The sequence below is a fragment of the Pediculus humanus genome, genomic scaffold (assembly GCF_000006295.1).
Source record: "Pediculus humanus corporis 1103172107383 genomic scaffold, whole genome shotgun sequence".
Lineage (NCBI taxonomy): Eukaryota > Metazoa > Arthropoda > Insecta > Psocodea > Pediculidae > Pediculus > Pediculus humanus.
Window position 1 is genome coordinate 349,838 of NW_002987010.1, and position 23,087 is coordinate 372,924.

Genomic DNA, 23,087 nt, shown 5'->3' on the forward strand with positions numbered 1-23,087 from the left:
TTTATTACTACGTCCGTTCGTCGAAAGGTTTTGGATTTTCTTTTTTTTTTTAATTTACAAAAAAAAAAAAATAACGGCGTAATTTGTCTATCTATACCCACGTTTACAAACAAATTTTTTTTTCACTGAAACCACGTGTAAATAAACATTTCAGGTACGTTGGTTACTTTAAAAAGAAATCTTTAATTAAAATTTATATTGATCCTAATGAGAGTTTAAGAATACGATTATAACGACGAATGATGATGATAATGATGATATCGAACGTGCCTGAGGGGGGCTAGTTTTCTTTTCCAGGGGAGGCCCCCCGTCGCGTATGCAAATTGACAAAACACCAAACGGCACAATCGAGTTTTTTTTTTTTTTTGGTCGTACAGGTTTCCCGCGATGAAAAACATTTCGAATCCATGTTTTCCGTGATTTGAATTAATTATTTATTTTTTCCGCTCGCAAAATATCGTCGGACATGTTGTTTTAATTAATTTCGATAAAATTTATTATCTCGAACTCGTTCGAGTTTCTGTCATCATCATCATCGTCGTCGTCGTCGTACCTAAAACATTTTTTTTCTCTTCTTCGGATTTAATAAATTTTAAAATTATTTCATCGATTTTTTACGTTTTTTTTTTTTTTAATTTTTTTTTTTTTTAACCAACGTTTCCGTTTCCGTTTTGAGTTTTTTTTTTTTATGTTTATTCATTCTGAATAATTATTCAAAAAATCAAAAAAAAATTTCGTTTCGTTTTTTTTTATTCATCCGTTTCCGTTACGAGAAAAAATTATTTTTTTTGTATAAAAATTTTGTTTGTTTGTTTTTTAAAATAATAATTTAATAAACAAACAAACAAACGCGATGATGGCGTTATTATTAACGGATACCGTTTGTCGCGGGTGGTGCCATGATACCCGCTCATATTTTTTTATTAATTATTAAATAGTATTTACATAATTAAAACAAATTCGTTGATTGGATCACAAACTCATTAATCAGATTATTTATTATTTCGTTTGTTTTTGTTTGTTGTTAATTAATTAATAACGAGAAATGAAAGAAAAAAAAGGATAATTTCGGGGTTTTAAATTGAGTATGAAAGTGTTTAACGCGCAAAATTTACACGTTTTGTAAATCAAAATGGCGACAAATCGTAAACGTTTCTGCTAAAAAAAATATAGACTATAAAAAATTCTTTGTTACAAGCTATATAAGTAGAAAAAATTGGTGATGAATCTCTTTTGTAGATTAATTTTAAAAGTTTTCGATTCGGTTTTTGTTTTTTCTTTTTCTGCACCGGCCGGCATCGTCTGATTCATCCTTTTTTTTTTTTTTAATATCTGGCACCATCACCACTACCACCAACTAAAAAAAAAAAAATATTTTGTGCGCCATCGTATCGGATGAGATTTGGGTCAAAAAAAAAAAAATCCTGGGAACGCCTATTCAATTCTTCAGTCTGGTCCTTCCGATTTTTTTTTTTCCTGTTATTTATTTTCACCTTGAAGGTTGTTGTTGTTGTTGTGGTTGTTGTTTGTGTTGGTATTGTGATTGTGTTTGTCGTATAAACTTTTTCTTAGAGGGGAAAAAAAAAGTTTGCGACGAAATTTTACGAAAATTAAATTTTTTTTCATCATCGCTTTTAATTTTAAAATCTTAAATTTTATCGCGAGTATTGTTATTATTATTATTATTATTATCATAGTTGAAAGTTCACGATGGTATTAAAAAAAATTGTAGGTATCAGGTAGGAGAACGTTAAGAAACGTAAAAGATTAATTTAAGAAAAGTTAAATTGACGATGATATATGATATTGTATTTATGTGGTTACGTGGGAATTAAAGCAAAATAATATTTAAAAAGAGAGACAGGGGGCAGGGGGAGGTGAAGGAGGAGGAGGGATAATTTTAAATATTTTGGAAAAGGAAAATTTCCAAGGGATCCGAGTAAATCCGAAATTTAAATTTTTTAACAAGTTTCCAAGGAAAATTAAAAAAGTTGTTGAAAATTTTTTAAGCTGAAAAAATTTCTTTTTTGGTGCGTGTGTGTGTGTACCTGAAACAAAAAAACCGTCGCGTCTCTCTCCCACTCCCCCCTCTCTCTGTCTCTCTCGTGGAAAAAGGTTTTCATGTTTTAAAAATATGAGAGAAACCCTAATGCATCTCCACCCCTTGTGCTGGCTGGAAGGCACACAAGAAAAAAAAAAGACAAAATCAAATTAATCTAGGTTTAAGTAGGTTTACTCTCTGTCTCCTCCTCCTACTATTTTATTTTTTTTTTCGTACAACACGTACTGGCCCAGGGAAATTTTTTTTTGTTAAGGTACGGTCCTGTTTAAGGTGAAGTCGTCGTACCTTTTTTTTTTCTATTTTTTCCTTTAACAAAAAAAAAAGTAATAAAAATTAAAATCCATCAGGTAATCGAAAATATTATTTTGTTAATGGATTTGTTAAATATTTAAAATCACGTGACCCAATGTTTTCCCTTCCAATTTTCTCTCTCCTTCCGCAAAAAATTAAAACTCATATTTTGACGTGGTGGCAGAAATCGTAAAAAAAAAAAATAAGCGTGCCAAATTATAAATATATAAAAAAAAAGGTTTATTATGCAACCGATGAGTTTTTAATTATTATTATTATTACATTAAATAAATATTTTTTTTTTCGGGAGTCTTTTTTCAAAAATTCATTTTCAAGATACGTACCTGAAATTTTAATAATAATAATAATAATAATATCGGATTTGAAATTTGTTTTTGACGGATTTATCACTCAGAATTCGTGGCTTTTATTAATCTCGATAATATCCGTGGCACGTTCTAGAAATTTCGATTTTTGTTTCCTTCTATGATTTCTATACTATTTTAAGAGTTTGTTCTGGAAGGTTCTTCGTAATATAAAAATTAATCGAGTTGTTTGTTGGTTTGTTTGTTTTGGTATTCGTATTGTTGCCATTTTTATTTTCACTCTATACAAATCCAAACAAGCTTTTCATTATGTTTTTTTTTCCATTGAGAAACTAAAAAAAAAAAAATTTAAACAACAACAACCACAACATGATTGGGAAAAAAAGAAAACTGGAAAAGAAAAAAAAAAAAAACAATTCAGGGCCGAAGGATAAAGTTCAAGGATGATTTTGATTTTTTTTTTACATAAAAACTAAAAGCAAAGAACGCACCTGATGCAAAAACCTTAAAAGTAAACTAGACAACCCTGAATTTTTTATTTTTTTAATAAAAAAACAAATCTATGGAAAATACACAAGGAGGAGGAGGAGGAGGTGGAGGTGTGCGTTACGCACACACGCACACACACGTACGCACGTACGCACTCTCTCTCTCTCTCTTTCCCTCTTTTTTTTTTTTTTTACTTCGATTCACCGACGTTATGCAAATATATTTATATATATATATATAAAATTATGTGCATTTTATTTTATAACAATGAATGAGAGAAAGAGATAGAGATATTAATATTAATAATAATAATAATATTTATGTAAAAAAATTTGCTTTTTTTTTTCTCTTCTTCCGTTCGTATCTCACAATTTCCCCGTGAAAAAAAAAAAAAAATTAAAATTTTGCTAGGTAAATTAATTAGGAAAAATTGCACACGGTGATTACCTTTGAAGACACCGCATCATGTTTAAAAATTTTTTTTTTTTTTTAATAGTTAAACCGGTTTTAAGAATTAATAAATAAATAAATACATAAAAAATTATTATTATTATTATTATTATTAAACAGTAACAAATCGTCTCAAGGCGATTTTAAATAAATAAATAAATTACTCGCATTATTTTTCTTTTCTTTTCTTTTATTTTAAATCTCATTATTATCATTATTTATATTTTGAATAAAGAAAGGAAAAGAGAGAGAGAGAGAGTGCGTGTGCGTGCGTGCGTGTGTGTACGAGAGGTGAAAGGTTATTAAGGGAAAAAAAATCGAACGAAAAAAATTTTTTTATTTTTCTTTCTAATTTCTGTTTCTAAATAATTATAATAAAATCAATTGAATTAATTATTTATTTATTTTATTATCGAATTATCGATTAATCGATTTATCGAATTATTTCGTACATCGACCTTATCGATCAAATACCTGGAAATAACATTATTTACGTACCTAAAGCATTTTATTTTAATACGATTTTTATTATGAGTATTTTATTTTATTTTTTCTCGTTTTAATAATTTGATTAGTAATCGAACGGATCAATCGATCGATCGATCGACTACAACAATGTATTAAAATGTTGTGGGTCGTCTTTCAATGACACACGACGACGACGAAGTTTTTATTGCGAGTTTTTTTTTAAAATATGACCTAAAGTGATGCAAGTTATAATTTTTATACCTGTTTTTTTTTATTTATTTATTTATGTAAAAATAGGCGGCGGTGTTAATTCGTAGTTAAATTTGTACCACGACGTAAGGTACGTACCAGATGGTAAAATGACCAGACGTGGAGAGAGAGAGAGTGAGAGAGAGAGAAAATGTTAGGGAAAATGTATATTATGTCGCATACAACGCTACTTATTCGAAAATATCCTAAGGGAATAATTGTTAACCACATGAAGGAAAATTGTTGTTGTTGTTGTTGTTATTGTACAAACAACGCCTGCGACCGATAGCCAAACCTTAAAGCGATGAGATTTCCTGCCAAAGATTGACATTTGAAAAATTAAAAAAGTTCCAGAAAATATTTTTTTTTTTCTTATTTTGCATGTTACCAAACCCTCGGGTATTACACTCCTCTCTTTTTTTTCCTTTACCCGGTCGGTTGGTCACGTGGTTGGAATGTAAAAAAAAGAAAATCAAGTCTTGTTCGAAACGAGGTGCCAAAACAACAAATTTTTTTTTTTTATCATCATCTTCGGGGTGGTTGGGAATGAGAAACTCCTCCTTTTACCCGATTTAAAAAAAAAAAAAATTTTTTTTTCTTGGATTTCACAAAAAAAAAAAAGAGTTCACGACCGTTTGTTGAGTTGTTTGTCGATGTTAACGTTTGTATTTTTTTCTTCGTATTCCCTCTCCTTCCCCCCCCCCCCCGCTCTCTTCACATTTTAGACTTCGAGAGTAAATTATATATATAATATGGCCGGATGATGATGATATTGATGACAAAAGGTTATCGACATTAATTAAAATAATAATAATAATAAGTTTGCAAAAATTTTACCTTTAATTAAACGAGAAGTGAGGTGACTCGGGGGAGGGGGGAAGAAGGGAAAAAAAAATTTTAATTCGGGATCCCCGAAAATAAAATTTTTTTATTTCTTTTGCCATTACGTATTTTAATAACTTAATAAAGTTGATAAAAAAAAAAAAAACCCGAGGAGCAGGTGGTGGTGATATTATGCAGAGGTCAGAAAAGCGACGTGGTAGTAGACAACTAACAAACAACAATCAATGTCCGTGGCATCATCACGTGGGAAAGAAAGAAAAGTTTTTTACTTTTATTTCCAGTAAAAAAAAATTTTGTTATATCGTCCAGGTGAAAAATAAATAAACATAAAACGAATGGTCTGCTAATGTAGGAGAGAGAGAAAGGGAAGGTGAGAGAGAGAGAGAAAGAGAGAGAGAGAGAGAGTGAGACATGTGTTAAGTAATTAAAAAAAATATATCAAAACGGTTTCCAACAATAAAAAAATCCTCGATTTACTGGAACGGAACAAAATTTTTACGCGTACAAACACAATTTTTTTTTTTCCCCATTCAAGACAAACTCGTAAAAAATAATAATAATAATGATGATAAACTCCTGGTAAAAAATTTTTTTATTCGGACAAAAGAAACTTTCGATATTTTTCTTAAAAAAAAAATTTCGCGAGAGAGAAAGAAAGAGAGAGAGAGAGAGAGAGAGAGAGAGAGAGAGGAAAAATTAAAACGGTCGTAAAATTTAATTTTTTTTTTTTTTGTTAACCCGACGACCATTTTATGTTTTTTTTTTTTTTTTTTAAACGTTTTCGTCGGAAAATCAGTTTTTTCGAATCTATTTACATTATTTTATTGTGTAAGCATACATAATGTAGTAGATAGGAATCTATCTGATGGGGATAATAATCAGCAAACGACCTTTAAGGTCAAATGTTGCGTTTGTATGAGTTAAAAAAAAAAACGTCGCAATACAAAAAAAAAAAAATTGACGATGACCATCCAAGTTTTTTTTTTCCCCTTTAAAGATATAATTTGACCGGTCATTTTATTATTTCTTCTTTTTTTCTTCCTCCTCGTGCAAGTACGAATTTATTATTATTATCATTTTTATTATTATTATTAACTTTTTTTTATGTAAAAAATTAATTGTCACTTGTCGTGATTAAACGTCGGATATAAAATCCAAAGGAAAAAAATTTTTGTTTTTTTTTTTGATATACTAACAGACGATTTTTAAATATTTCTCACGAGATTTACACAAGTATATTCTCCATTTCCGGTTTCGAAGTTGCATAATTCGTCCGAAAAGGGAGTCGGTGATCCGTTACATTTTTTTTTTAGACGAGACCGGATGAACGGCATAAGACCCCCAGACAAACAAAACACGAAACTTTTGTTTTTTTTTAAAAAAAAAAATCAAAATACAATTAATCATCATTATCATTATCATCATCGTCGTCATCATCGTCATCGTCATCGTCGTCATTATTATTATCATTACAAAAAAAAATTTTTTTTTTTTTTTTTTTTCAAATGAAGCTGCGGAAACACACACGAATAATTTATATTCGTTTGGTTTGAGTCGTTAGATTATCAGCCTGGAACTTTCGATGCCTTTCACTGATTTTTTTTTTTTACTCTATGACTTTCAAACAAACGGTTGAAACAATAAAATTTATTCGAATTTTTTAAAAAAACGAATTCTAGGATTTAAAAAAAAAAAAAATAAATAAATAAATGAATTTTAAATGAAATGAATGAAAAGAAAAACGAGTGTCTAGTACCACGATAAATTTAAATTTTTTCGGCTACCGCCGAAAAATCATAAATTAAAATTACATATACATAAGCTAAACCATAATAGACGTTTGATTAATGTTAATTGGAAAAAATTAACTTTTCTCTCTCTCTCTCTCTTTCTCTGTCTTTCTCTCTTTAAAAAGTTAACGACTGGATTCGAACCTGACGTTGTGTGCCAAAAAATAAAAAAAATTAATTTTTTCCCTTTTTTCCCCATTTCACCTCCCCACCCCCACGCAAAAAAAACAAACTTAAAAACATTTTTTTTCCTATTCGTTTCGATTTGATTAACAAGTGAAAATAATTTTTACTCTATGAAATAATTTTTTAAAAAAATGTTTATTTACTCTGTGATTTTTAACGGAATAAATAATATTGATGATGTCGAATGATTTTTTTTTTTTAAAATTAAAATTGTGAAGACGAGTCGTCGTGAATTTTTTGGCGGAAAATTTTCGGAATTTAAAAAATGAATGTTTGTTTTTATCATAACCGGAAAAAAAATCTATCTAACGACACTTTAAAAATTGAAACAATTTGAATTTTTTTTTGAAGAAGAAAAAGAAGGGTTTTCATTCGGCGGAAAATTTTTACAATTTCATTTTTTTTAATTCCAAATATTTTTTTTTATTATCTTTGAGATTACCATTGAAATTCAATAACAAGGAAAAAAAAAATTTTGAATGAATTTTACGTGGATGGAGGGGAGGGGGAGGATAAAAATGAGGTTCAACATCAAACAACAACATAACGGGAAAAAAAAAAAAAAACTTCTCTCATCGTACCTGAAAATATTATGATTGAGGTCCACCGCGGTCCACTTTCCGGTCCGGTAATATTAATCTGAAGTTAATTAATCGTTAACAAGTTTTCTCGTTGAAAATTCACAATAAGATAATAATAATAATAATAATAATAATAATAATAATAATAATAATATCAATTTTTTTTTTTAAATATTAAAATAACTTATAAGGATTATTTTCTTATGATTTTTTTTGGCGCCATGTTGATTTTTTTTTTTTTTTTTAACATTGTAAACATGTTTCGGTCGGTTTGAATTTGAACTTCTTATATATATTAAAAAAAAATTTTTTATTCATCGTAACTGAATTTTTTTTTTTTTTTTTGAGTTCAGGCGTGTAATTGAACGTGATTTTTAAAAAATTTACTACACCTGCTCTTATTAAAATTAATTATTTACAAAAATAATTTTTTTTTTTATATTTTCAGTTGTCTTTTAACTTAAGGGGCGTGGGTGCGTGTGTGCGTGCGTGCGCGGGAAAGGAAGTACGTACCTGAACCGACAGCTTTTATTAATAAAAAAAGTCATTTATTATTTTTAGCAAGGCGATTCTGCGGTCACAAAACCTTGCTTTTTTATGTTAACCGAACCGAAATTTTAGATTTTTTTTTCTATTTATATAATAATAATAATAATAATTCAGGTTCGGCTACCAGGTTTTCCCCTCTTTCAAATTATTAAAACATTATTATTATTGACACGTCGAATCGTGAAATTTATTTCACACATTCAATGGAAATTTTTATATATTTTCGCTTTTCTTATTTTTTTTCTTTCCTTTTTTTCCATTTTTTTATTTTTGGGGAGGGGAGGGGGCGTCCGGTAAAATGGTAAAAAAAAAAATTTTATTTTTATTTTTGTTTTTGTCGGTCTAATCGCCGAATTCCATACGATGCCCTTTAAATAACTTGTAGACCTTGTGCTCGTTATTATATACGTTATGAAATTATTATTATTATTATTATTATTATTACTTTTTTTAAAAATATAATTATTTATTCCATTTTGTTTTTCGATATGGTTACTTTTGTAATTTAAATTTGCGCGCCTTTTTTTTTCTTTTCGGTCCCCTCTTCTTCCTGTAAAAAAAAGAAAACTTTATCGTGATGCGTTAAACGGGGTTTTGCGCATGAAAAATGACGTCATCATCATTTTGATCCTTTTCGAAACAATCGGGTGACAATCGTTTGTCGTAATAAATGTAATAATATGTAATAAACTTGTCTGTCGAGGGATAATAAGGTACGGAGGGGGGAAGGTACGATGCAATGTAATACGAAATCTTGTTTGTTGTCGATGAAGCACCGGAAGTGGAAACAAACAAACGAACAAAGGAGTGATAACGATAACGTTTCAATCTCATCTCTTATTTGGAAACCTTTTTTTTTTTCGTTATTTCGTTATTCGCGTTTTAAAATTTTTAATTTAAATTCATTCTGTTGCCACTTCAGGAGGAAGAGAAAGAGAGAGAGGAAATGATAAGCGGGCGAAAGAAAGACCATAATGATAGTTTTTTTTTTGGGTGTCGGAAAAAAAAAAATTGAAAAAAAAATCCTTCAGGGCTGTCTTGTGGTTTAATCGTACCTTAATCGAAAAAAAAAAGAAAAAAGGGAAAAAGGGAAAATGGTTGACCTTAATAATTTTGTCCAAGAATTTTTATGCCTAAAGCGGATACAACAACAGTCAGGACACACCCTCAAGTAAAAATTGATGCGAATGTTTTGGAAAAAAAAATGTCCAGGAAAATTTTTTTTCTTTTTTTCGAAAATTACAAAAAATACTAATGATAATAATAATTTGATAACGCGAAAGTTTTAATTTTATTAAAAAAATTTTTTTTTTTATTTTCCTTTGTCCCGGGAGCCTGGAATTTTTATTATGAAGTTAAACTTAGAGAAAAATCAGATAAGTTAAAATGCTATATTCTTTTTTTTCTTCTGCTTCCACGAATAAAATTGTCGGCGTTTTTTTTAAAAAGAAACGCGGCGGCGGCTGAGCACACGCGTAAAATATCGAATTTACTCCGGTCGATAGCAAAAATAGCAAAATTCCGTTTTGTTTGTTTTAATGAAACAATTTAAGGATGTTTGTTTCGTGAGGAGGGATTTCCCGTCTCCTTTTTTTCTCCAGAATTCGGGAATCACGCTGGAAAACGTTTCGAAAAAAAAAATTTCATTCGACGTCGCGTCACGTTCTTCAATATTTTGATTGTTTTAAATCGCCAAATTTTAGAAAAAAAAAATTCTCTAAAGTTCGTTTGTTTGTTTGTTTGTTCGTTTGTTGCATCTTATTGAATATATATATATATATATATATATATATATATTTATAAAAAAAAAAAATTCTTAAAAAAAATTTGCAAAAAAAACGAACAAACGTTTCACAAACCAAAATCACATACTTAAAAATTTAACAAACGGATTATCTCCGATTAAACAAGATTAAATTATGCTAACGCTAATCCCACGGAAGGAACTCATTAAATTCGAATTTGTTATTTAACAAATGGTTCTAAAAAAGAAAGAAACAATCATGATGATGATGATGATGATAATAATAATAATCGTAAAAGGAGAAGAGAGAAAAAAAAAGTGACGACATACGTGCGTACACGAAAAAATAATAATAATAATAATAATAATTTTTTTCTTATTAATGACTTTAAAAAAATTATTTTTTTTTATTTATTGCGTTTTTTTCGGAAGAGTAATAAGGAGAATTCTGCTGCCACGACGGAAGAAAAAAAAAAATCAAATCAAATCTTTTTCGTTTTCTCACGTTCCTTTCATTTTTTTTTTTAATTCGTCGTCGTCAAAAAAAAAAACGTTCGTCATGCTTTTTGGTCATTTTTAAATTTCGACTGGAGAAAAAAAATAAAATTTTTTTTTTTTACAAAAAACTGGAAATCGAATTTTTAAAAAATTTTTTTATAATGATTATTATTATTATTATTATTATTATTATTGGTTAGAAACGTGACGATTGGAAAATTTTCTTTTTGTTTTTCGGGGAAATTCTCCGGTGTATTCTATTTTGGAATGATTTAAGGTCCGGAACACGTGTGTAGGATTTCGCTGGAAGTCGACACAAACACACAAACACTGGAACCTGAAATTTTTCTTTTATTTAATGATGGAATCGTTTTTACGATCTCCAAAAAAAAAAAAAAAAATTTATTTGTGTTGGCGTTTTCCGGTTCCCCGCCTGTTTTCTGTTGCATGCCTGACTTTACATCCTCGAGGGTTTTACTTGTGTCGTGTCTCTTTCCTCCCCCCCCTCTCTCTCTCTCTTTCTACGTATTTTTAAAATATTTAAATTTCACCGTTTCCATCCTTTCGTCCGAAAAAAAAAAAAAAATTTCTTTTTCAGGTATCCCTCCTTCCTCTCCTACTTCTTTCCTTCCCCTCCCCGTCGTAACATTCATAATTAAAAATTATGTGACTTTGTTTATCTTGGCGGTAATCTCGAGTTATTAAAAAAAAAAAAAAATTTTTTTTTTTTTATCTTTTTTACGTTGCATTATAAATCTGATTAGTTCACGACTGGAGAAGAAGAATATTCGAGAGGCCGAATTATCTAGAAAAAGAAGGCCTACCAACTTTTATCGATTGTCCCTGGGTTATGAGAAGAAGACTTTTGGTATCCGATGGTTTTTGTTCTTTTTTGCTCTTCGATATGACTGACTAGTAGTAGTAGAAGTAGTACGAGGAACACACGATGACTGACATTTTCTTTTTTTGGGTGTGTCATTATTATTATTATTACCATCGGCATATTTACTTTTCTCTTTCTCTTCATCAGGAAGAAAAACAATTTCTTTTTTTTTCGATATCTCGAACGTTCTTTCGGTCGGTTTGATCGGTCGGCGGTTTTTTATGTTTTTTTTTTTTTACGAGCGAACGAAAGACTTTTTAAATTGTTATTAATCAGTTTATTAAAAGTAATAATTAAAAAGTTTACGATGAAAAGTGATGAGAGAGAAAGAGAGAGAGAGAGAGAGTTGTTTAAAAAAGTTAATTTTAATTAAAGAAAAATTTCGACAATAAGATAATTGACAAATTATACGAGTGAGGCCGACACATGGCACGACAGAAACAAAAAAAATTTAAGGTTTGCTACCCTTTAACATCCGTTCGGCATTTTTTTCCAACTATATTGCAAATTCAACGAACGTGAAATTTGTTTTTTAATCGTCCATTTTCTACGAGGTTGAACTCGTCTGCTAATCCATCCACGGATGCGTATCTCTATTAATCGCCAGTAACAGCTTTCTGACTCATAAATTAAAAACTTTAAAGGTCAGATTATTTATACCCAGAAAGATTAAGTTTTTCTTCTGACGGAGACGGAAACGATCTCGAATTTATCTTTTTAAAAAAAAAAACTTTTTTTTCTTACAAAGGTCGCGTAACCCTGCGAACTCGCACCGCAAATTTTTAACTTGGAGCAAAAAAATTGTTTGTTGTCGGTCGTGTGTGACCGCTTCGCGAACGCAACGCAAACGGTAGCTCATGAAATATAAACCGTAAAAAATTGGCGGATGAATAATGAACGCGAATGTAAAGATAGACGAGTAGATAGATGGATAAATAGATAGACTAATAGATTAATAAGTGGAAAAAGGCGGATGGTTGGATAGATGGCGGATGGATGCCACCTTCGTTTTTTAGTTTATACAATTTTACGACGACCTTACGAAGTTTACTTGCCAATAAAAATTAATAAAAGTTTAAATCGCTCCATTTTTTCTTTTTTTTTTTGCAGTTGTTCGAAATTGTCTCTCTTTTTCTCTCTCATCGCCGCCACGCCGCGTTAATATTGCCCTTTGACCTTTTCTCTTTCTTTTTTTTTTCCTTCCATTTACGATAAAAATTTAAAGCCGCTAATTTAAAAAAAGACTCTGAAGTTTAAGCCATTAAGTTTTTTTTTTTTATCTAATAATAATGATGATCATTATTATGATATTGAATTATTAAAAAAAAGCGAAGGGAAAAGAGGGGAGGGAAGGAGAGGAGGGAAAGAAAAAGAAAATATTCGTCTGCTTGTTTTTTTTTTTTTTTAAATTTTTCACGGTTGTGACGTTAAAAGATTTCTTCGTTACGATGAGGGAAGTTTTTGATGCAAAAAAAAGTTCTGGAAAAATTTTTTTTTGGAACGATTTCTGGAAGAATATTGTTGATTATTAAAATTACTCCTCTCGCAAGATTTTTATTTTTCCGCCATTTTTATTTTTAATTCTTCGTGTTTGACGTGACAAAAGAAAGAAAACGGTTTAAAAAATTCGAGTCGTGTCTTGTGAAATTATAAAGAAATTGTTGTTTTTGTTGTCGTTGTTGTTGTTGTTGCGAGAGGCATGGTCTGTAATTACAAAAACGACGACACGAATTCCGATGTTTTTTTTTTTTTTTACTGGAATCGACAAAAATCTGTGATTGAACTTTTTTAAAAATTTTTGTTACAGGTTAAAATTTGGTTTCAAAACAGGAGGAGTAAATATAAGAAAATGATGAAAGCCGCACAGAACACGGGGCCGGGAGGACAAAATAACAATGGTAATAGCCAACACCTTTTAAGTACGGGAGGAGGAGGTGGTGGAAACGGATCTCCAGCACCACCCGGCGGTGCTACCGTCGGAATTTTAGGTGGAAACAACAGCACGGGGTCGCAAAATTCTCCAAATTACGGACACCATAACCAAAATCAAACATCTCCATCACCTAGTTCTACTCCCGTATCGGACATGTCACCTCACGGTTTATCCGGATCACCTCCTACCATGAACTGGGACATGAAACCTAACATTAACAATTTGGGTAAGTTTTTTTTTTTAAATTTTACGCAACAGCAATATATCGTTTTTTTTTTTTTTTAAACCGTTAACGGTTTTTTTTTGTCATTTCAGGTGTGACACCCACGCATCACACGACTGGTCATCCACATCATACACCAACCCATCATCACCCGACGCATCATTCGTACATGCCACAATACAGTTGGTATAATGCAGATACGGCAAATCAACCTTTGCTAACGTGAGTTTAAACAACATTTTTATTAAACCTTTTCCGGTTTTTATCATCATCATTTCCTCAACTCTTTATCGATACTCGAACGTCGAGTTTTCCGGTTGGAGGAGGGTAACAAAAAAAAACCGCAAAAATTTCAAAAAAAATAATAATAATAATTTCCAATAGACGATTACAACAAGTTTCACATAAAAAAAATTTTTTTTTTGCGGTCGTTCGGCCCACTGAAACAAGACAACAAAATGTCGGTAACGGAATTTTATAACCGTCCGGCATAAATTTTAAATTTTTATTCCCACGACAACTCAACGTTTTTTTTTCTTTATTTCCGATTCGCGGCGTCAAACGCTTCGGTCACGGTTTTTTTTTTTTTTCAAAACCAAAAACTTTGGTTAACTTTTTTTTATCGTCTGCTAATTCAAAGATTTTTCCGATACATTTTCCTATTTTATCATCATTATCATCATCTTCATTCGTTTAATTCTTTCTTTTCGCGGATTTGTTTGTTTAAGAATTAAATTTTCCGATCAGATTTTTTTTTTTAAAAAACCTATTTTCCGGTAACGATAGCATTATTGTCATAATCTTCTTACATTTCATTTTTTGTTTTTTTCTTTTAGGGTTTGGCCAGCAGTTTAACATTAGGTAAAATAATTTAGAACTTTCGACGGTACTATAGCGGTAAACCAAATGTGCGTAGATAATAAGAATTTTTTTTTTTATTGTGCAAAAAAAAGCGAACAAACGATAATAAAAGTGCGTAAGTGCGTGTATATATACGTCAAGAAAAAAAGAAGAAGAGGAAGTGAAGGAAGAAGCAGAAGAAAAAAAAAGACAAAAATGAAATTAACGAAAGTGATAAATAAATAAATATGATAAACGTTTATTAAAAGTGATTTGATCGTCGTCGATTCATCGGTTGTACGATTGTTGTTGTTGTATTTGTTTAATTATCGTTTACCCTCCCCCCCTTCCCCCCACATCTTTCCCTCTCTCTTTTTCTTTTTTTCTCACAAATTGCATTTAAAATAAATAATTATATATATTTATATATATATAAATAAAATTTTTAAATAAGTGAAACAAAAAATAAAATTTTATGTAAATTTAAATTTAAATTTAAATAATATTAATAATATTAATAATAATTATAATAATAATAAATTAAAAAATAATAAAAAATGTTCCTCTTAATTTGTATAAAAAATAAATAAATAAATAAATAAAGTTTGTAAGTTAATTATATATTTTTTGAATTTATTTTATTTTTTATTTTTAAATCGTTCCAGATGATTCTAGAAGAATCTCCTCCATTTTTTATTGACATCATCATCATTATTGATTATATGTATCCGTTTAAAAAATTATTATAATAAAGTTTAAATAAATTAAAATGGATTATTTTTATTTAAAAAAAAAAAACCTCCGAATAAAACAATCGGGAATAATATTTTTAAACAAACAGACAAACAAACAAACGAACAAACGAATACGATTAAAAACGGAAAAAAAAACCCAGAAGGAAACGAGAATTTTTTTTTATTTTTATTGGTCATTGTTCGTTTGAAAAACAATAAAAAAAGGAAAAATTATTATTAAATCAATGCTACCAACAGAATAAATATTGTAAAAAAAAAAAAAAATTTTTTTTTTAAACGGAAACCCTTTTTTTCGTTTGTGAACGAGTTCAAACCTGGTTTCAGGTGAAATCTAGGTTTTGATTTTGGCAACGTGATAAAAGGTGGGGCCTTGCGTGGCTCCTACAACGTTCACAAATTTTTTTTTAATGGAATTTGACGTCGGACACAAAAACAACTTTCGGACAAAAAAAAACTAAAAAATTTTTTCTAAGAAATATCGTGTCTTTAGACTAGAAAAAAAATTTTTTTTTTAGTTTCATTTAAAATTCTTCATTTTTTTTTTTTTTTAATTGACACGTAATAACTTTTTTCCTTCTGCTTTTTTATCTTTACGTTACGTAAAATATACATAAAAATATTTATTTTACATAAAAATATATACTTTGTTGAGTAATAATAATAATAATAATTTATTTCATTATTAAAAAAATATTTTTTTTTCCTCCCCGAAGCAAAACTCATCATCATCATCATCATTGCCGTCATCACAAACCTTACGACACACGAAAACGACTTTTTTTTTAAAAAAAAAAGTGTGTGCGATTATTAAATTATCATTATCATTATTATTATTATTATTAGTATTATTATTATTATTATTATTATTGTAATTGAAATAAATTATCAAAGTGGCATTGAGGGTTTCACCCAAACATAGAAAAGAATGAAAAGAAAAACACAGACACACACACGATACGCCATTAAGAAATATAAAAACAGGATAACAAAAACAGATTAAGGGCTCATGAATATGTTTTTTACCCTCTTGTAAAAATTTGCCCTTTAAAAAAAAACATTGTTTGGTCGCAGTGTGTGTGCGTGTGTGGACGTGCGCGGAGTGCACGATGATGTGTACGTAAGAAATTTATACACTTTGAATAAAGGTCCCGTAAAAAAATTTTTCTTTTTTTTTTTTTGAATCGATTGGATAATCATTTCGTATATAAAAATATCAGATTACTATCTTTTATATTAATTTAAATAGAGCATGGAAATAAGGGAGAGTGAGGGGAAGGGAGGTGGGGCGGGGTGAGGGTGAAAGGAAGAAACAACAAAACACATTTTGGCACATGTATACAATAAGTTCGAGAACCCGACAGAAAAAAAAATTCCTGTTTTTTTATTTATTGACCCTTTTCTCATTTGATTTGCAGCTGCTGTCATTTTATGTGTCCGTATAATACCTTGATAGTAGTCTAGTCGCAGTGCTGACAACTGAAAAATTAAAAAAAAATTCCCTCCCTCCGCTTGCTCCCCGGGGAAAATCAATCACAATTTTTTTTATTAAAATTTTTTTTTTAAAAAAATGTCACCAACTACGGTTTTTCTTCTTACCTTTTAAAAACATAAGGTTGAAAGGTTAAAAGGTCGGAGGTTAAAAAGGTTAAAATAAAATAAAAAATTTTTCCTTTGGTTTTACGCGTCACGCAATCGCGTAAAAATTCCATCGGGAAAAACGTAAAAAAAAAAAAAATTTTTTTTTCTGTTTGTTTCTTTGTTCGTTTGTTTGTTTGTTGATTTTTCACCACCGGCTCAGAGAAATTAAGAAATTAAATAATTTAATAAATTAATAATAATAATAATAATAATATTTCACTTCGTTTAACGTCACGCAATTTTTTTTTTTTTTAATTAATTTTTTAATATTAATTATCACGTTCCGAACGTGAAAAAAAATTTTTTTAAAACAACCGAACGCTTTTTTTTATAATTAATTAAGATAAATTATTTTTTACGTTCGGACAAAAAACGAAAATTACCCTCCCCTCAAAAAAAAATTTTAGAAACGTTAAAAATTATTTTGTATCCTTCGTCGTATCGGATACGTGAGACCTTTTAATACCCTCCTTTCATAAATTTATACGTTTGTAATAAAGTAGGATTACAATCGGATTAAGAGAGGATGATTAAATAAAGGATTAAGGAAAATACGTTTTTCGGACGTTTGATTGAAAATTTTTTTGTTTTTAAATTAATTGCTAGATGATAAAATACTTTCAAAAAAAAGTGGGGAAGAAGGATATGTTACTTTTTGTTAAGAGAGAGGTTGTTAAGAGGAGAGAAGGGGAGGGGGAAGGTGAGTGGGAAAATGAAAATGAAAAACAAATTTTTTTTTTGGGGTTGGAAATTTTTTATTAAGTAACAAGTCATGCCGAGTCGTAACCAAACATTAAATAAAAAATAATAATAATAGTAATAATAAATACAAAAGGGGTATTTAGAGAACAATAATAAATATAGAGAAAGGAGGTAGAGAGAGAGAGAGTAAATATGTACCGTAGGAAAGCTGCTGCTGGCACGCGACAGAATTGCCATCTTTTACAAAAACGGAAGTGTCTCGCTTTTCAAGTGTCAACGCTTATGGGTAATTTACGTCAAATAATTTGAAATAATTTTCGGTTAACATTCTTCATTCCCGTTAAAAAAAAGAACTCGTTTTTTTTCTTTCGAGGAAGTCGAATCTACCACCCCCTTGTAAACCCACCCTCTACCTACTACCAACCTAACAATAACGGTTTTTTTAATTGTGTTTCTGCGAGACCGGAAAACGTTAAAAAAATCCAATTGCAAAAGCAGATGGAACCAGAAACCTTTTTTTTTTTTACCTCGAAAAAATTTTTTTATTTTTTTTATATACTAGCGTTACAATCGTCGTTACTGCTGCCACGTTCGAAAAAACAAAATCAAACAGAATGTCCAACTTTAAAAAAAAAAAAAAATTATTATTTCATTTTTTCCGTGGGAGGGAGGAAAAAAAATGGCTCGCAATCACTCGAGGCGAGTAAAAATTTAAAAAAAATTTTTTTTTTTTTTGAAAGCAGAAGAAAATACAAACCTCAAATCCCGTCAACCTTCTTTTACCTTTTCCCCCCACCTCCCCCCACACAATTTTGACAAGTAGGTCTGATTTCAAAATTCTCACATTCGTCTCTCTTTCACTTTTTAAAACTATTTACTACTACTTCTGCGTCCCAGATTTATCTCGTGTCCCCTTTTTTTTTTCTTTTTTCTTTTGTAGCAATTTGTCTCAATGACAAATCGTGATGAAATTTTTTTATTTTTTTTTCAGGGCAACTACAATCGCTCGTTTGTAGTCATCTTTCGCAAAAAAAAAAAAAAAATTAATTTTTTTAATGATTTTATTTAAAAAAAAAAAAATTCAACATTTTTCTTTTCCTTTCCTCTGTTCCCCCGCACGCCACGAATCCCCTTTTCGTCACGTTTCCCCATCATCATCATTTCACCATCTCACTCTTTCTATCGAATTTGTGCGTGTGTGCGTGCGTGCGTGTGAAAAATCTTAAAATCGAAGTTTCTATGGTAACCTTTCAAAGAGATACCGGTTGCCATAACAGCAATTACAAAAAATCCATCCCATTCGTGACACGAAATAAATTTTCATTTGAAATTAACAAAAAATTTTTTTTCGGGGCGTTATCACGCTTCGACGTGTGATAACAACCGACGGCAATAATATTTTTATTTGTTTTATGAATTTATCATATCAAAATTTTTTTTTTAAATTACCGGTTTTAAAAGAAAAAAATCAAATTTCATTCACTCGTCATAAAAACACATACACAACAAATATAATCATTATTATTATTTTTGTTTGTTTGTTAAGAAAACAAAATCAGGTATATACCGGTGTTATGTCGTTAAAAAGACAAAATTTGACAAAAAGTAAAATAAACTCATAAATTAAACAATTACACGTGAAATTTATATTTAAAAAAAAGGGAAGAAATTGACGGGATAATTGGGCAAAGGACACCGTCCGACCTTGAATTCAATTACATCAATTAAATCAATTATTTCCCTCGTGCGTTGTTGTTGTTGTTGTTGTCGTTGTCGTCGTCGTTATCCTTCTTATTATGCATTTTTCTTCTGCTTCATGTTTTTTTTTTTCAACTTTAAACATTGTCATAAAAAATTATTATTATTTTTAAAAAAGAATTGATTTGTCCCTTTGACGTCGCCGCAATCGCCTGGAAGGGGAAGAAGAGGAAAAGGTTAAAAGGTAGGGAAGTAAAAAAAAATTCCCGAAGGATATTTTATTATTACTTTTCACAGGTGAAAAAAATACCAAAAGATTTTCCATTTTTCATTCATTTTTTAAAATTTTCGGGGTGTTTATGATGAGGGAAAAAAAGGAGAAAAATGATCATGTCACTAGCATTTATATTTTTTACTAACGATCCTCCATTTTGTATTTTCCAATCATTACAATTTCCCATTTGTTCAGTTCGTCGTTTTCCTAAATCTAGAAAAAACAAATTTTTTTTCTTAGTAAATAAAATTATTATTCGGCCATTTTTGTTCATGTGACTTTTACCATCTTCTTCTTGGTTCCCTCTCTCTCTCTCTCTCTCTCTCTCTCTCTAAATTTTTTTTTTTTTAAACGAATGATTATTGATTGAAGAAATTCACTCGACTTATAATATACACTAAAGTTAAAAGGTCTGAAACTAATTTAATTGACCTTCATGACCTGTTAGCATAATACAAAAACATTATTAGGAGACTCTCGAAACGTATTAAAAAGAAATAAACGCTTATACTTAGCTTTCGTATTGACCATATAAATATATAATAAAAAAACTAAAAAAAAAGAAAAAAAAATATTAAAAAAAATAAAACATGGTAAATTTACATTAATTTAAGCATTTTCAACTCCGTTGCTGACTACCGTCTCAATTGAAATCGTTCTTTTTTTTTTTTACTTACGACACGAGTTTACATTGTTACCAACATATAAAAAAAAAAAACGAAAAATTTCTTTTTATTTTAAGCAATGCGTTTTCAATTTATATAAATTTTATATATATGCGTGTATTGTAAATTTTTCACACGGTTTGACCAGGTTTGTTAAGAGGATTATCGCATTACAGGATTTTTTTTGTGTGTGTGTCCTGCGGGATAATAATATGATAAAAAGAAAGGAAAAAAAATGGGAAAAAATATATGTATATATAAAAACATCTCTCAGCGGGGAATCCTTTTTCTGAGTATCTTTTCACTTATATCGTCAGCAGCTGTCATGCCAACACTCATAACGGTTTTTAAGTTTTAAAAAAAATTTTTTTTTCCTTTTTTTTTGCAATTTAATACTTCTTTTATTAATTTTTACTTTTAAGCTCTCTCTCTCTCTCTCTCTCTCTCTCTCTCTTTTCACTACATTTGTAATGAAAAAAATAATTATGTGAGTAAATATATTTTCAAAAACACCGTAAAAGTTTTTACCCACGAAATGATAGTAAAATTATACGACGTAAAAAAATTTATTTATTTGTCACGTTGGTATTCCTGTAGGATAAGAGTAAACCCTTTAAAAAAAAAAAATACAGAGAGAATCGGCGAAAGAGAGGGGGGAAGAGGGAGAAAAAAAAACCCACAACTCAATTATTAGGTTTATTTGGTAAAAGGCGTCTTCGACCTCTCTCTCTCCCTCTCTCTCTCTCTCTCTCTCTCTCTTTCTCTCTTTCTCTCTCTCTGTGTGTTTTACCTTTTGTGTAAAATGAATGCATACATACACAAATATATAAATTATTTCAAGCGGAAAAATAACCTTTGGTTATAACAAATGGGCAAACATTACTTTAGGAAAAAAAAAAAAAATATGAATTCAAATTCATTGATCAATCATAATAGTTTAAAATTGAAATCGATGAACCGGAAAAGAAACTGGTCTCCAGCAGACGACGTAGACGACATAAACGACGACGACAATGATGATGATAATGAAGACGACTGTGTTTGTGTTTGTGTGTGTTAACGTGCGTTTACATGTTTACGTCGGCATTTCAATGGATAAAATTCTAAAAGAGAAAAAAAAAGATGTTTTATAATATTTGTCAAGTTGAATTTAAGTGTTTAATGTTTGAGTTTTTCTTTTTTTTTTCCGTTTCTTTTGTTGTTGTTTTTATCATCATCATCATCATTATTATTGTTGTTGTGGTTGTTGTTGTTTACATAAGTACGAAACGCCACTGAAATAAATTTCACGTAATTGACTCCAGTATAAAAATTTCAAAAAAAAATTTTTACGTTGACCGGAAATGAAGATTCTTAAGACAAACGGATTTGATTTTTGTTTTTGTTTCCTTTTTCCTTCTGCCCCACTTTTAAACATTTTATAATTTGTTGATACCTGGATCGTAATGAAACAAAAAAAAAATCCGACATTTAAAAAAATTTTTTTTCGTGATATTCAAAAAAATTTCTTTATGTTTTTTTTGTTTTGTTTTGTTTGTTTGATTGTGTTTGTTTTATGTTTACAACAGAAAAGAAAAAAATTACAAAATCACAAGTTTTAAACGCAAAATGTGGGAGGAGGAAATTTTTAATTTTTGTTATAAGCGACTTGATGAAAACTGGTCAGGGACGCGTAAGACAAACGTCACAAAATTTGATTTTTTAAAATAATACAAAATGTACTTTTGCTTCATCTCACTCACTCTCTCTCTCTCTCTGTCTCTCCGGAACCCTCTCCCAAAAAACAAAACAAAAGGAAATGAATGGGTAGTAAAAAAACGGTTGTTTTAAGATTGTTTTGTTTGTCCCAAAACTAATTACAATTAAATTCTGACGTGAAAATCATTAATAATAATAAAAAAAAAAATCTCCAGGGTGCCTTTAAAGGTTTCCAGGTATTCTCATATAAGCTAAATAAGTTTTTTAATGAATGGTAAGCGTTTCTCCCAGGTTGGGTCTGCCACCGGATTTTCTCTCTCACTCTATCACAACAATTTCAACAATTAAACCGTGAATGAAAAATGACATCTTAATGTGTCAACGTTTTTTATTTATTTATTTATTTATTACGTAATAATAATAATAATAATAATAATAATAATAATAATAATAATAATAGTGATAATGATAAACGAATTTCGTGAATGAAAATTTTAAAAATTCAAATTTCCATCGCTGACAATAATAATAATAATATAAAGGAAAAAAATAAAAATTAAAAAAAAATTTTATTTTTATATGAAAAGTAATAAAAGGTTGAAGGTTGTGTCAAATTCGAGGTCGCGAAATGTCACGTTTTAACGTTTTTATAGAAGAAGAAGAAACAAGTGAAAATTTTTTTTTTAATGACGTACGTGTTTGGAGAAAGCATTTTTGGTTTCCAATGAATTTCCAGATTTTTATGACGGAAATGGGAGGAAAAATCCATTAAAACCTGAAAAATTTGATTGATTCCAGTTATGAACAAAATAAAATTTTCCAAGTTTTAAATAAATCACGTGATTCAAAAAACGAAGAAAAAAATTTTTTTCGGTTTAATTAAAGGATTTGACATGCACAGTATGTGAAGTTCATTTGCTTTAATTTCAGGTACCTTTTTTTGTTTTGTTATAAAGTCCGACGACAGGTATTGGGGGTGGTGGTGGTAGAAAAATTTGTAATAGTACCACACACTAATTTTGACATTGTTAAAGTTTCATTGATAATCCTCTACCGACCACCAATTAGTTTTTTTTTTTTACAAAAAAAAGGTTTTTGTTTCACTTTCGGCAAACGTCATTTATATTTTTCATGTGTGCCCCCCTTCAATTTTTTTTTGTCGACGATTTGTTTTTTTTTTATCTTAAATCTATCGAAACAGGTAGATAGGTAGGTGTATATAACACTCGAAGATTGTTAACATAAAATTTTT

At 29.4% G+C, this 23,087-nt stretch overlaps 1 protein-coding gene across 1 annotated transcript in view; it reads left to right on the forward strand.

The window, feature by feature from the left end:
* Positions 1-14,420, forward strand: part of Phum_PHUM031280 (Homeotic protein distal-less, putative) — a gene marked incomplete at both ends in the record, with an annotated part of 38,974 nt that extends 24,554 nt beyond the window's left edge. The window contains 4 exons of the mRNA XM_002422987.1: positions 13,217-13,307; positions 13,344-13,568; positions 13,658-13,787; positions 14,402-14,420. Of these exons, the coding sequence (XP_002423032.1) occupies positions 13,217-13,307; positions 13,344-13,568; positions 13,658-13,787; positions 14,402-14,420 (465 nt within the window). The remainder of the gene's footprint in view (positions 1-13,216; positions 13,308-13,343; positions 13,569-13,657; positions 13,788-14,401) is intronic.
* Positions 14,421-23,087: the final 8,667 nt, after the last annotated feature.